This window comes from Microtus oregoni, unplaced genomic scaffold, assembly GCF_018167655.1.
Source record: "Microtus oregoni isolate MIOR12 unplaced genomic scaffold, Mior012 000027F_ref0000203, whole genome shotgun sequence".
Taxonomy (NCBI): Eukaryota; Metazoa; Chordata; class Mammalia; order Rodentia; family Cricetidae; genus Microtus; species Microtus oregoni.
The window spans coordinates 6,506,764-6,523,400 of NW_024543086.1; the positions used below are offsets into that span (position 1 = coordinate 6,506,764).

The 16,637-nt window shown below is 37.1% G+C and overlaps 1 protein-coding gene across 1 annotated transcript; it reads left to right on the top strand.

Moving 5' to 3' along the window:
* Positions 1 to 227: 227 nt before the first annotated feature.
* Positions 228 to 16,427, top strand: Gabra6 (gamma-aminobutyric acid type A receptor subunit alpha6). Its single transcript, XM_041676466.1, has 9 exons — positions 228 to 616; positions 818 to 936; positions 1,513 to 1,580; positions 3,535 to 3,755; positions 3,835 to 3,917; positions 4,203 to 4,346; positions 4,730 to 4,882; positions 5,703 to 5,962; positions 15,312 to 16,427. Exons 1-9 carry the CDS (start codon positions 579 to 581, stop codon positions 15,585 to 15,587), a joined length of 1,362 nt encoding a protein of 453 aa, XP_041532400.1. The 5' UTR covers positions 228 to 578; the 3' UTR covers positions 15,588 to 16,427.
* Positions 16,428 to 16,637: the final 210 nt, after the last annotated feature.

The following is a 16,637-nucleotide window of genomic DNA, read 5'->3' on the forward strand; positions in this document are numbered from 1 at the left end:
TTTTTAGTACAGGGATGTCTATAATCAGCAGAGTCAATGAAAATCCAAAAGAGAATCCAGGAAATGCCCTAATATTTGAATTTTCTCTCAGAGCTATGTAGGAATCCTTCTGTGAACCATAGAAATAATAAATGCTGAGTCCATTGGAACATAATCTCAATCAGCAAGATGCCACTGCTTTCCAGATTTCCTCACAGGCTCTGCTAATTTCATGCCAAAACTAGCAATGAATTTCTTCCTTTTAATCTCCCCTAATGCCTTAGTTAATTATTGTCATTGTTCTGACTCCCCATTTCTCAACTGAACCAGTCAGAGGAGGCTGGATATCTGCAGGACTTAATCTAAGACCACAAACAACCCTAATCCATCTGAAAAGGCAAAAATAAGACAAAAGAATAAAAGGAATTACTAACAATTTCCTGGCAACCCTTTAATCTACTGGATTGCTGACTGGACATAGACCGGGATGAGGGATATGAAGGGTCTGGAAGATTTCTCAAGTTGATTGTCACAGGAAAGCTGGCTGAGGGGAGGAGGAAGCAGGAAGACAGTTACCTGGCATCTCAGTGAGCCTTAGAATGGTGGTGTTTCTCCCCTGGCTCTCCATTATTCTATGGTAAGAATTTTTTTTCTGATTTTCCTCCATTTTATCTTAGAGGAAAGGGAGAGCATATATGCACTAGGTGAAATTTAAAGTGCACAGTGAAAATGAACAGGAATGGTGTGTCTGGTATCTAGGATGGGGTAAACTAGCACGCATGAAACAATGGATTTTCTCTGAGGCCAAGTGTGAGAACTTTTGACTCTCCACCATCAGGCTAGAAAACACAAAAGCTCAACTTGAAGATGAAGGCAATTTCTACTCGGAAAATGTCAGTCGGATTCTTGACAACCTGCTGGAAGGCTATGACAACCGTCTGAGACCAGGATTTGGAGGTAAGAGACTGCCTTGCAGTTAGATGAAATACTTGAACTTTCATTCCATTCCGCTTTTGTAACCCTTCTGAGACCCAGAGGATTCAGAAGGAAGGCAGTGTTTGAGGGAGGGTACGAAGAGTTCATGTGTGCATTACTATCCCTTTCTCACTCCTTCCTCAGTCAGTGACCTTATGTAAGTTATTTGAATGCTATAATCCTCACTGTCCTAAACAGAGGTATTTGTGTGTATGGACCTCATTGACTCACAGGGTTATGGAAACGTAGAAAGAGTTTTTCCAGGTGTGCTACTTTTCTGGTTATTTGTCCTTTGAAAGCAATCAATACCGATGTGTTTTTTTTTATCATCATTAGTAGCAGTATTAACTATTAATAGGGCACACTGATTTTGACATCTTCCATCCCTTAAGACTATCCTAATGTGAATGAAATGACTTTAAAATAATTGTAGATTTTCAAAGTTTAAAAACTGAAGGCTGTCCTTTAACTTTCAGATATGTGAAAGGTTGTGTGGAGTCACTAAAGTCTAGTAACAGCACACATGTTAATAGCCCCAACCTTCTTGACTTTTGGTAGGTGCTGTCACAGAAGTCAAAACAGACATCTATGTGACCAGCTTTGGGCCTGTGTCAGATGTGGAGATGGTAAGTACATTGGGTACTCATATTTAGGAAGGAGAGCTCCAACTTAAGACTAATGATTACAGGTATTGCCATTCATCTCAGCACACACGGCGTGTATTTCCATTGGGAAGGCAAAGCAACTAGAGCAAATGATTGACTCTGCTTGGACTCTTGAAGATGAGTTAGTTTTTTATATTATAGTCTCTCTTCCATTCACTTATTATACAATGACTAGTCCTTCAAAGAGAAGAGTTTCTCCTTTTTTGTGAGGTCCTAGCAAATCACTCTTGTTATTTTAAAACTTCTTGCCATGTAAGAGTAGACTGATAAGGAAGACGCCGAGGTATACATATCATTTGTTATGTACCATCACCAGTGCATTTTATCCAAACAGTGAAAAGAGTCACTTGGACAGGTTCATGCTTTCCATCTTGTCCATTGCGGATGCATCAGTGGGAGTTCTGGAAACTCTGTTCCAGGTACAGATGGCTGTAGGATTCGTAAGAGGGTATTTTTGGAAAGTGGCAAGGAAAGCCTGGAGTTGTCTTTTGAACAAAGTGTATCACATACCTTCCTGGTTTTCAAATGGTATTTATTCTCACAAAGCTAAAATACAGGCAGCAAGACAGAAACTGTCATAAATGTCTTCAAAGAATTATGACATTATCTTTTCTTGGGAAAATTGTAATTATGTATAAAAGTTGCTGGTGACTTCTTGTCCTACTTTAGAACTGATATGAAAAGAATGAAGAAATGTGAATAAAAAGCAAAGGAAAGGGGAACTAGATAGACAGGACAAAAAGGAGGATGGAAAAAAGAATGGGGGAGGAAGAGAAAAGGGGAGAAATGAAGGAAGATACAGATGAGGGGCAGAGAGTGGGCAAGAGACCTTATCAAGAAATAAAAATCATAAGACTTGAAAAAGGAGAGTCAGTACTGGATACTTGTTATTTTAGCATATTTTTTTCCTTTAAGTTCTGCTTAGTTTCCAAAAAACAATTATAAACACTTGGAACTGCATCACTCTAATCAGGGTTTACTTTACTTTCATTTTGTCCATGTGTCTCTTCTTAGAGTACTTTTGTGTATTAGAATCTTTATGTTGCATGGTTTGTGATTGTATAGATATATTCTGTATGGAAATTTGTTTTTAAAATTTAATCACTATCTATAGAAATAAGCATCATAAAGTGGGAAGAAATTATTAGCAATACTTCAACATAGTAGCAAGGTATTTGTTGTTGACTTCTGTGATAGCCTCATAATTTTCTTTTCAAAATTAACATTATCCAGTAAAGCCATGGTTTAAAAATCAAAATTGTGGAATTTACATTAAATATTCTATTTTCTGTTTAAAATAATCTTGCTTTCATCTGCTTGTATATTCTCTGAGAACAACATCAGAAATCCATGGTATGCCGTCTTAATTTACTAATCATTGAAGGTTTGTGTTGTTGGGATTGTACTGCAAGGAAGTATTGTCCTCTGAACTGACTGTAAAGGTGAATGAGAGGCTGGAAGAATCGCTAAACTAGCTTAAGGGAAGGTAGGACATCCAGCAAGAAACCTGAACCATAGATATTTTCATGTGTTTTTCTTTCAAGTTAAGAGGATTACAGAGAAAAGATCGAGGTTGAAAAGTTGGCTGACTGGGTAGATATGGAGGAAAAATGTTGATCAGATTCAGGATGGAGAAGGAGTTTGGCCCAGTATATCTGTTTTATAATATTACAGACCTTGTGAGTCTGAGAAAAATAAGGATTCACCCAAATCTGTTTAGTATTAAAAACCCTTTACTGGGTATAATCAGTATCATTGATTCTAAAAATCATTATAGACTACCAAATTATTCCGCTTCATTAAGAAATTATTGGTATATGCTTTCTTGAGTAAATTTAGAATTACATATAAATAATGAATAAACTATTTCACAAGACATGCTCCACTTTGTGTGAATATTTGTTTTTTCTCTTAGGAGTATACAATGGATGTTTTCTTCCGCCAGACTTGGACGGATGAGAGGTTGAAGTTTAGGGGTCCTGCTGAGATCCTGAGCTTAAATAACTTGATGGTCAGTAAGATCTGGACGCCTGACACTTTTTTCAGGAACGGGAAAAAGTCAATTGCTCACAACATGACCACCCCTAACAAGCTCTTCCGATTAATGCAGAACGGAACAATCCTGTACACCATGAGGTGAGTTGTCCATTTATTTCTGCTGCCTTGAGGATGCATCCTCCACAGTAACCAGATGTACATATTTCAATATCTCCAGGCTTACTATCAATGCTGATTGTCCCATGAGACTGGTTAACTTCCCTATGGATGGACACGCTTGCCCACTCAAGTTTGGAAGCTGTAAGTTACACAAAGTTTCTGGAAGTCAAATAGATCACTAGAAATATGTATTCATTTGGCCTTAGCTGAAGACTAGGAAAAAGAAAAATTATATTTAGGAAACTCTCAGTGTGAGTTCAGGAGTATGCTGTCTGTCAATATTAGAAGTTTCCGTTAATGAGATGTTTAAAAAAGCAACAAAATATGTTTCTTTCTCCATAGCTAATGCAGGTAATGTTTGTTTTCAATGAAACAAAGTTAACCAGCTATATTTAATGTTTTGTGTCATTTGTTTAAAATATACAGATGCTTACCCAAAAAGTGAAATCATATACACATGGAAAAAAGGGCCGCTTTACTCGGTCGAAGTCCCCGAGGAATCCTCGAGCCTCCTCCAGTATGATTTGATTGGGCAAACAGTTTCTAGTGAGACAATTAAGTCTAACACAGGTAAGAATATTTTTAAAAATCATGTAATACAACTCCAGTGTATATTTTCAAAATATCTAGTATTTTATCTCATTAATATTAGATGTAACAGACTTAATTTATTATTTTGAAGTAATAGCTTCAAAATTGTTTGCAACTGGGTAAATAGGAATATTTGTGTAGTCTTGGAATGATTTTTCTTTGTGTAAATAAATGACATAGGTTTACCAACAAACCGATATTTCTCTTTGCATCTGATCAAGTAGTATTTTTATATATTTTTAAATCATGACCTCGCTTGTTCTCTTTCAGATCATGTTAACTTAAACACTTGCGAGTTTTATATCCACTGCATTCATTTTTCTGTCGACAACAACCCTACTAATGAGCGTGTCTTCCAACAGGTGAATACGTAATCATGACAGTCTACTTCCACTTACAAAGGAAGATGGGCTACTTCATGATCCAGATATACACTCCGTGCATTATGACGGTCATTCTCTCTCAGGTGTCCTTCTGGATTAATAAGGAGTCGGTCCCAGCAAGAACCGTCTTTGGTAGGCCTCACACTTTGCCTTCTATTTTAACTTCAATGCCTGTACTTTTCTGGTGAATATTGACAACTGTGTGTTCTCTCAGTACACGGAAGAAACAGAGTCACATCTGTCACAGAGACATGTGTCACATAAAATGACTCTTGTCTTTTTGTAAATCGTGTGCCGAAGTAGCAAAATATTGTCCCTTCAGCAATTCTGGCTCTTTTCTATAACTAAAGTGTGTCTCAGTTAGCAGTGCTCAGCATGAAGGAGAAGCCTGACCAGAAGGTGGTGGCACATGTTTTAATCCTAGTACTTGGGAGGTAGAGGATCTCTGTGAGTTTCAGGCCTGGTTTTACAGTTTTACTGAGTTCCAAGACAGACAGAGCTGTTACACAGAGAAAGCGAGAGAGAGAGAGAGAGAGAGAGAGAGAGAGAGAGAGAGAGAGAGAGAGAGAGAGACCTAATGCATCCGGGAAAATTGGTTAATACTGTAAATCCACTCATATCTCACTTTCACTGGGATGAATAAAGTGAAGTTGCTAACTCGAAGATTCCAAAGTAACAGTGGTGCACGCTTTTTTAATCCCAGCACCCAGCACTCGGGAAGCAGAAGCAGGCAGAGCTCTGTGAGTTCTAGACCAGCCTGGTCTACAGTGCGAGTTCAAGGACAGGCTCCAAAGCTATGGAAAAACCGTGTCTGCAAAACACTCCTCCTCCTCTTAAAAAAATCGCTACGGGGTGGCCAATGAGGGAGTCTTCTTACTAGCCAGCCCTTATTTTGAATCTCGTTACAGGATTCCTGATGCTAAATACTGCTCTTCTTTTTTTCTCATTGCAGGAATCACCACTGTTTTAACCATGACCACCTTAAGCATCAGTGCCCGGCACTCCCTGCCCAAAGTGTCCTATGCAACCGCCATGGATTGGTTCATAGCCGTGTGTTTTGCTTTTGTCTTTTCTGCTCTCATTGAGTTCGCAGCTGTCAACTACTTCACCAATCTCCAGTCACAGAAGGCTGAAAGGAAGGCACATACTCCAGCTCCGCCCCCTGTGGCTATATCAAAAGCCACTGAACCACGGGAAGCTGAGATTGTTGTGGTAATTGCTCCCTCTTCTACTACTGTTAGCCAGCAGATAGAGGAAGCGAGTTCAATCAGTGACAGCATACAAACAGTCCGAAACAGGATTTGTTGAACATAAATTATATAACCAGAGTTGCTCACCGCTTCCCAGGGTGAAGCTGAAGAAAAGCCTCCGTTGATCTTTGCTCTAAAGTTTTGATATTCTTTCATCATCCTTACTTGTGCTGGCAGACTCTAGGCTCTCAAAGGAGACTAGAAAATTCTGCTTAGCCTTTAGAAGTTTCCTTTGAACAGGCTCCCTTATAGTGACTAGGGAAAATAAAGTTTTGCTTTTTTTTTTTTTTTTTTTTTTTAAAAAAAAAAAGGTTCTAATGAGGCTCCCAGAGTCTGAAGGAAATAAGACAACTCCTGCAGCATGAGCGGCTTTGTGAGTAAATCTATAGGCCACGTTATTTTGTCAGGGGAGAAGGTAAATAGTGAATATAGGCTCTCTGAATGGATGTATGACCCATATATCTGATTTCCATGATCACATTTTCATGAGTGTATCAAGTACATGTGTGTCAGTGAGCTCATGTTCAAAGGCTTATTATTTACTGAGAAATGTTCATAAACTTTCCTTAAATGTGCTATATGCAGGCCTTTGTCTCTAAAGTTTATTGGAATCAGAGATAAACGATATATCCCTATTTAAAGGGTCATAAACATTCTTCCCAAATTTATTCTCATTTGTGAAAAAGTTTTTACCTTTTTTTAAAAAATAGATTAGAAAATTGATTGACAAGCATGCATTTTTCTTTTAATACAAACCTCGGAGAGTAGTCCTTGACTAAGAAGTATCTTATTCTGTAAATTTGAGTAATACAAATATTCTGAACAAATAATCATTATTGTTTAAATTGACTGAACATTTTCTAACCAAAAACCATATGTAATGTGGTAATGCCCTCATTTAGTGGAGATATGTAAAAGCTTTTTATATACTAATATGAATATATATTGGGAAAAAAGAATGAAAGAAAAGAATGCAAAGGGAATAAATTTTCCATTCTAAATTTTCTGCTTTTACAAATAGGAAATTCCTATCTCAGAAGTCATAGCTGAGCAGACATTCTTAAGTACCATGGTGTTTGCCAGATATATGACCTGGTGGAAAAAATCAAGAATTGATTGTAGAATTTCTGTTGTCTACAATATTAGAGTCTAAGGTCATTGCTCTCTAACAATGTCCAAAGGAAACGAAGGTACCTGAGCATGTACTATTGGATAAAACTCATTTTAGAACATAGATGACAGAATTCTCCAAAGTCCTCTTTTGACCTGGTGATATTTTCTGTGTATAATTATATGTAGAGAGAAAATATATGAATGCAGATATACTAGGAAAGTATTTATAACAAAAATATGCTTTAGGCTTAGTCTGACATGCATGCAAAACATTTTTCAGGCAAGTTAAGTTTTAATTGTTTAAAAACATATTTTACTTGGGAAAAAATGAATTCTATTGTATGTATACACATATAATCTACATCATCTAAATTTATATTTGAATTTAGCATATATCTTTAAAGAATTATTTATCAGAATTCAAAACTGTTTAAAAGGGGGTCATTGGAAAGGAAGAAGCTGAATTAATACAGTGTGGAGCTTACATCTAGTCTTTGCAGATAAAGTGGAACAAAGCTTGGTCATTTTCCCGAGTCATTTCCTCAGCTTCCATCTTGCTAAGTTTTTTTTTTTTTTTCAAGAGAAGATATTAAAGTCTAAGTTTGAGAAATAGAACAGGAAAGAAAGTTAAACTAATCAAAAATAGGATAAATAAAAGCAATTGAAATTATTTTTAATATACTCATCAATTTAATTAAATTTGGATTAAATTGGGGGAAAATGCCAAATCCTTTTTATTTTTACAATATACACTAAAAGAGGCAGGGCGCATAATTTCAAATCTTTGGAGAAGACTTAGAGCTATCAATAACTTAAGCTATTATTTTAAAGGTATAAGCAATTAAATGGTAGAATGTCAGATCCCAGGTATTCATATATAAACTCTCTTCTGTAACGCTAAAACAGTAGCATGATGAGATGGTCCTATTAAAAAATGCATTCAAATACCCTCAGAAAAATTTCTATAGCAACTTCCATTTGTCCTTATGAAAAGTTCTATTTTCCTGAAGCTTGCACTACTTAAAATATTTGAAAATAACAAATAGGATATATTTTTTTGTTTCTGAAAGGCTAAAGTGTAAAAATAAAAAAAACAAAACTAACCAAATCAAAAATATACACTCTAAAGGTATCAAAAATAAATACATATGATTATGTAGAACATTTATATTTCATTTGTTCATGGTGAAGCTCAGCAAGTGGCTTTATAGACTTGAGAAGAACAAACACAATTTGCACATTGGCTATTTATGTTATACAATGGCTTATTATGATTGCAAGGTCAGTTTATTTTTTTCCAAAATACCATGACATTTAAAAATGCCTATTCAGTTATAACCAGCACCTTATTTTAAGGAGCTGGCCATTGAAACTTCAGATTACTCTGGTGAAGTTGAAATGCAGGAATTGGGTTGCTTCCTTCTTACTTTAAAGGTCTAGGGCCTCTTTGTCATGCTCTTGAGTATGAACGCTCTCTATACCCACCACTTGTTCCCTCTAATAGCACATTTCCCGATATGGCATGTGTTCCTTACAAGAGATGTGACAGTTCTTGTGAATCTGCATGGAAAATCTGAATATAAAATTGACAGAAATTTCATTAGCAAGGGCATACAGTAACTATATGTTAATTGCTTCTTTATGCATTCTTTGTCATGCACCTGATGAGGGACTTTGGTAAAAATTTTCTTACCTTGAGGATATGTAAAGATTTTTATACAGAATATGGAGTGTCATCATAAGGTCTTTCCTTGAACGGAGCTTCTTGTGCAGCAAGAAGAGAGAGCCAATGGGAGAAATGAGTCCATGAGTATTTGTGATAACGGCTGTAGCTAGAGATAAAGGGCTGCCTGCAAATATCTGTGTGAAAATATCTAACTCATTTTGAAGGAGTGTGCATTTTTAGAAGAGTGATTTCAAAGATGAAAAGAGAAAGATGATCTTGGCAAGGGTAAAAACCCAAAGATAATTGCTAGGAACCTGGGCACAGAGAGGAATATAAAACTATTCTTTCTGCCTTCCCTTTCAAGGTGAAGGTAAATGCCATGCCCTGAACACGCTATAGCCAACTATGCCCAGAGATGTGAAGAACGGAATGCCAAAAGTTCCTTCTGCTCTTCCAAATTTCCCTAAGATTTCTTTGAATTACAGTGTTACTTCCCAGAAATAAGGGTTGAATTAAGATTACAAGATCTCGACTCTAAGAAGCAGAAAGCCCTAGGTTTCCCTTCCTCATGATTGTTCCATCCTATAAATTATGGGGAGACAGAAGTGGATTAGGTGAAATGTCATTTGTTAACATTTTGCCACACAGTTTATCAAATCCCCACCCAGCTTCTCAGTCTGTACCATTCAAACAGCAGCCTAGATTCCTTAATAGCACTGGTGCACCAGATGGATGCCAACAGAGATTTCTCAGAGGACTTTCTGGAATCCTCCATGATATCAATAATACTTGGTCCAACACAAACTTTAAAAAAAAATTATCAGTACAGTTCTAATTTTGCCACAATATTAACATAATGTTCTTGAGCACAGTTTATAAATACTGTTTGTTTAGTGTTTTGTTTGTTTGTTTTTGTTTTTTTTAATTTTGTCTTATTTTGATGAATTCATCGGCCAGCTCTATAAATAATTGTTTTGTGCATTGAGGAGTGGGACCTGATTAGATTATTTCTATTAAGAAATGTATTTGGAGCTTTGAGAGATTGCTCATTGGTTAAGAGTACTAAGTGCTCTTGCCGAGGATCCAGGCTCAGTTCCCAGCACTGACATGGTGGCTCATAAACTACCAGTTATTCCAGTTCCAAGGGAATCAATATTGTTTTCTGATCTCCTCAGCTACCAGGCACAGCATGCACATGGTGCCCAGACACATGTGCAGGCAGAAAACTTATAGAAATAAAATAAAAACTCAAAAATAAAAATATTTTTAAGAGATTACATATTTTGGCCACCTTATTTAAAATACTAGGCTAAAACAAATTATTTCCTTAATGCCTTATCCCTACACCAAATAACTGAGTATGATCTTGAATGCTCTAACTAAGGCACCTTTGCAATATAATGTTACTTAAAACAAAGAGGTGGGCTAAAAATACCCAGAGCAGGATGGCACTCAGCAGCAGGGGAGCCCAGGAAAATTTCAAAACCACAGGTGTTCCACTCAAAACCCTGACAGCCCCAAGCTGAGCTCTCATCTGGACTCTGACAAAAGCCTATTTTACCATCAACCTGAGCTCCCTTACAATAGAGCAGGTGGGGTCTGAAGCTAACTAACCTGTAGCTTAAAGGGTTTGCAAAAATTGCTTTCTTTTCATTTCAAAAATGTAATGTTTTTTTTTTCTCCTAAATTGGCACCTACTATCTTCTGGCTGCCAATTTTTAACTGCCTATTCAGTGTACAATATTAAATACAGAGCTCCTGCATTTTCTTTAGAATATTGCATTTGCTTCTACGAGAACCCCCACCTCCACCACCTCCCATTCGTTACCCATTACCCCCTGTCCAGTCACTGCTGGGCAGGGAACAAGCAGGATTCTAAGACGGCTATTCTCAAACTATTCTCCTAGTAGGCATTTGACAGTATCTACATATTGTAACATGTTGGGGTGAGTATGCTATTAGTACCTCGTAAAAAAGAGGTCTTGATATTGACCAATAATATGGATGACAGTCTTCATCCAGAAAATATTACCCAACCTAAAATGTTCGTATTTCAGAGTCTGAGAAACCCTGAGTAATGCTGGCCGGATGCATAGGGTAAAAACTACTAAAAGGGAAATTTCTAGCACCTGAAAAGGGTCTAAGTGAATTTCCTTATTATATTTTATTTTTTTTAAGTATAAAATGAGTTTAATATGACATTAAAGGTATTTTCAATGATTAAATAAAATTATTCATGTCAGTTTCCTCATAGTGCTCATCAATTCCTGGAAAATATTTACATTTTTGTTCATATGTTGATTGAACATAAGTTTCTTTTTTGTTTTTTGTTTTTTACTTTTTTTTTTATTGAGAAAAGGAGAAAAAAAAACAAGTTTCCACCTCCTCCCAGCCTCCCATTTCCCTCCCCCTCCTCCCACCCTTCTCCCCCTCCTCCCACCCTTCTCCCCTTCCCCCCACTCCTCTCCCCCTCCCTCTCCAGTCCAAAGAGTAGTCAGGGTTCCCTGCCCTGTGGTAAGTCCTAGGTCCTCCCCCCTCTGCCCATATCTAGGAAGGTGAACATCCAAACTGGCTAGGCTCCCACAAAGCCAGCACATTACGTAGGATCAAAACCCCGCGTTGAAAATGTACTATGTTCCATGTACTGGATAGGCACTCTTTTTTGTTGTTGTTTTGTTTTATAAGACAGGGTTTCCGTCTAACAGTCCTGGCTAATCTGGAACTCACTCTATAGATTAGGCTCCTTGAACTCCCAGAGATCCGCCTACCACTGCCTTCTAAGTGCTGGGATTAAAGGTGTGTGCCACCACCACCTTGCTGGCAAGGCACACTTGCTTGAACATAATGTGTCATGTTTCATTAAGATGTCATGGCATGAAAGAAGATGAGACTAAATAGAAGTAGTTAATTCTAGAAAAAACAAAAACAAAAAACTACAGGAGCTCTAAAGAGTCCAGAAAAGTGTGTGAAGGTGTTATCATCATTGGTGATGGCAGTGATGTATGAACTTTCTATCATATTTAAATGCATGGCAACAGGGGAACATAATTCCCAGCAAAAAGGAAATTTAGTTCAAGAAAATGCTAAGAATGAGCAGCAGACACATACTGCAGATAATTGAAAAGATAGAGCTAAGATTTGCTAAGCAAATATTTGTAAGCAACCACAGAATATACTTTGTCCAAGTTCATATAAAAGAGGAAAATATGCATGAGGAGAGGTGTAATAATACCTACATTGAAGATGAAAACTGAGGCTTACTTAGAGTTGGAGCCTTCGATCTTGATGGTGCAGCTAAGCCATATCACAAGTAAGTAGGAGATGTGGAATTGGAACATGGGGTTTAGGCTCCTGTCTCATCAACTCAGATGTTCCACAGAGCTTGGTGCAGAAGTGATGAATGGGCTCCTAGTTCCAGGCTAATGTTATTTTACTAGTGCTCAATCATAGTTGTTATCTCTCAACTAAGGTCACTGGACAATGTCTGACAATTTGGAGATGATAAGATATTCAGAAAGAGCTTTTCTACTCCAAGTCATTAAAGATGATGGAAGGAAAAGGAATTTTATTGGGTATTATATTTTACAGTCATATTTTCAGTCTCAATGAATGAGACAGATCTGTCCTCCTTCTGCCTGAAATAGAAAGAAAGGCAAGTTTCAGAAAGGTAGTATGTGATGTTCAGATGAGTCTGGAAAGAAAGTCTCTGAGGATTTGCCCTTCTCCACTCCATCATGATCGTAGAAATTTTACTAGGGCAAAGGATTTTAGTGTTCACATGGACGGAAGGAGAATGGCTTTTAGGAATCTATGGATATTTTTTGAGAATGAAATGGTGACATTTTATGCTCTCGGGTAAATGATAATATAATAACATTTTAATGTGCAAAATAAAATTAGCTAATCAAGTGGGCGACTGAGAAACATGGTATTAAACACTAAGAAAACAGTGCCAATTTTATCCCATAAGATCTAGTGCGTGATATATGAAGATAAAAATATTGTTGCTCTGATATAAAGCGCAGTCAAATAACCATAGAGATTTAGTTCTCAGTATTACTTAGTTTTAATAGATAATGCCACTCTTTTATGGCAAGAATCAGAAAGTAGGTCTTTACCTATTTTATATTCTCTTTTCCTTGTTTAATTCTATAAATTAATAAAAAAAGACTTATTTAATTCTGTAAAAATGCCAACCTTAGTACCAGGCAAATAGATAAGGTAATCTTCATATGGAAATCACTGTAATTATATAAAATCAGATTCACTTTTTATTTTTATGAAGAAACAGATATTTCCATGGTTTCTAAAAATCATAGTGGGCTTTGATTCTTTAAAATGACAGCTGTTATTAAGAGAATCAGAAACTTCCATGGTGAGTCAAACAATGAAGATGAGAATAAAGACAAAAATCAAATTAAATCAAAAAGATTCTTTAAGTTGATGTTCCTGTAGCCCAAATGTCACCACACCAGCAGGCCACTGTTGTCTTGTGGATAAGCCAACACAGGAGAGGTGGCTGTCTCATTCCTTGGCTGCAGGGTTTCTGGCTTTAGCTACAGGGGTCTGCCCATGAGGAATATAGTATGCCATTCTGCTAAGTAGTGATTTTTGTTGCCAGGGAAGAAACAACCCCATTTTACAAGATTGAGGGGGAATGTTAAGCAAGTATTTGAAGGTAAAGTGTCAGAAAAACAACTTAGCCCCAAGGAAAGGGATTGTTATAATATGTAGACAGGAAATAGCAGGAAACAACAGAAGCATGCCCGGACTCCAACAACATGGAACGATTTAACATCAGACAGAGCCAAAGTCTCTGAACTAGGCTCAATAGTTTAGAGCAGAGATAAGAATGGGTTGCTATGACACAGCATGAAATTGGAGCTTTAGTAGAAGTACAATCATAAACAACATGCCCCCACTTTTTTTGATCTCCACTTTCACAAATGTTTATTGATACACTTAATATCTCATTTAAAACTCACATGTCTTATGGTTTTAGTAGGAATGGAAACTCAGGAATAGAGAACATGGGACAGCATTCGGGTTAGTGTGTGAATCATTTGGGATTATTTCAAAGGAAGAGAGGCAAGTCGAGGAGAGTTCATTGGGACAGTGAAGGCTTTCTGTGTCCAACTACTAGGCTTAAAGACACCACACACACACACACACACACACACACACACACACATATATATATATTTCAGGATAAAAACATTCTTCCACTTGATTTAAAGTTTTTAAGCATTGGCCTTTGATATATATTGGTTTGAGGGACATTGGCTAATTCTTCTTTTCTTAAATTTCACCTGGTTCAGAGTCCTAAATTGAGAATATGAAGATTTAGGCTAGAACTTTTTAGAAGGCTGTTAACAGTGAACAACCTAAGATTTTCTTGTGGTAATTGTCCACATATTTTAAATGGAATGCAGCCCCCAGACACATGCATACATGTATGTATGAGTGTGCATGTGCACACACACACACACACACACACACACGAGAGAGAGAGAGAAAGACAGAGAGAGAGAGAGAGAGAGAGAGAGAGAGAAAGACAGAGAGAGAGAGAAGAGACTTAATTATATACATTTATTAGCTTAGAGGTGATGTGGGATTAATGTGTTTTATTACCATTGGTCAATAAAGAAGCTACTTTGGCCAATGACAGGACAGAAAATAACTCGGTGGAAAAACTAAACTGAATGCAGGGAGAAAGAAGGCAGAGTCAGGCAGATGCCATGTAGCCACACAAGAAGCAAAATGTGAGGTAACAAACCACAAGCCTTGTGGTAAAATATAAAATAATAAAAATGGGTTAATTTAATATGGAAGACCTAGCTAGGGATATGCCTGAGCTATTGGCCAAACAGTGTTGCAATTAATATTATTTCTGTGTATTTGGTTCCAGGTGGCCAGGAAAAGAAAGCACAGTCTCTTTTTATATAGAGGCTTAAATATAATTTTGTGACTTGTACCAACTTTTCTTAATTGCATAATTCTCTATACAATAGCTCAAGCATACTTTTAATGTTTGGCATTTAATGTTGACATATTCAACTTTAGGATGTCAGATTGAAGCAAACTACTGTTTTTGATGTAGGATTGAGGGCAGTGGTAGAATACTTGCCTGGAACATATGAGATCTTGAGTATAATTCCCAGACAGCTCAAAACTGAAAAAGAAAATTGTAGCCACCTTCAGTTTTTGCTTGAGGGCCTGATGTATTGCTTAGTGGTAGAGACATAGGCCACATGCACAAAGCCATGCATTTAAACTCTAGCACCAGAAACACACACCCACACACACACACACACACACACACACACACACACATACACACACACACTCAGTAAAATCTTTGTATGTAAGTGCTATAACTCTTAGAAAAATGATAATATAACATGCTCTTACAAATTTGCTGATACTTTACCACACATAGTTAATATATGTGTGAGTGGTGAGAGTCATGACTGTCTAAACAAGGGACTTCTGCTTTTTTGTTATGTTGACAATCTTTATTTTTCTTCCTCAGTATTCTGACTCCAAATACCACCTGAAGAAGAGGATCAGCTCCCTGACTTTGCCGATCGTTCCATCTTCTGAGGCCAGCAAAGTCCTCAGCAGAACACCCATCTTACAATCAACGCCTGTCCCTCCCCCTCCACGCTTACCAGCTGGTGGGGGCTCTAGCAAAATAGACCAGTATTCTCGAATCCTCTTCCCAGTAGCATTTGCAGGATTCAATCTTGTGTACTGGATAGTTTACCTTTCCAAAGACACAATGGAAGTGAGCGGTAGTGTTGAATAGTTTGTAGCCAGGACAACCTGGATGCTGCAGTTTCTCATTTTCCTCACTGACAGCAACACAAATTATTGAGATTTGTATAGATAGTCTCCTTTCAGATATGAAGTGAAAGCTGAATACCTGTAATTCATAATGCGGAATAAGCATGTATGGGCCCAAAACAATGATGTTACTCTTCAAAATTGAATTAAAAGGCTACTGAGAATATGGCTTTTCTATGCAATAAAATAATTAATAATAATAATGTATACAGATAAGGTAGATTCAGGGTGATATTGCCAGCCTTTATTTTCATTGGTCAATATTTTTAATTGTCACTCTGAATAACATTTTCCACAAGGCAGACAAACTCAAACATGCTAAAGCTTGCCTTAAAGTTGTTTATTTTGGCTTAGTTTCTAGTCTAAATATTTATTGGTACATTTACTCAGCATGCTGGAGGCTTTTATGGTTTTACAAGAACTTTCAGTGGCATTGGACAGCTTATATTGAGTTAGGCAGTTCTTTTTAACCTTGCTGTGTTCTGTTACCTCAATAAAATGTGGCACTATATACATATAAATAATACATAGTTTATAAATTATGTATGCATATGTACATAGCTTTAGTTTTGCTGCAATACTGTTCCTACTTCCCACTGAATTCACCTTTAAAATAATATGTTTGCTACAACACCAGGAGGTTTTAGGAAGGTCACTTTGTGTATGATGACTGTATATTCTGATACGGTTACCACTCACTCATATGTTCCACTTTCCTAAATATAATATTAAATAAAATTATAACAAGCCTGCATCTTTGGTTCTGATTCATAAAGTTGGAGAGACAAGTTTTCTTAGGTACTGAGACACAACCTGGCTTTTTCTTGCCCAGTGTTTGTAACACCTGCTCTGAGATACAGGCACTATGAGACAGCCAGGCTCAGTGAGCGGTTGAGAAGCCTTGAGTCATAGTCAAACAGTTACTGCTTCCTTTTGCTTCTTCATAATCAACAGTAAAATCTAGATGGGCTGTCTCTTCTCTCTTTTCCCCAGTTCTTGATGATCCTTCTTT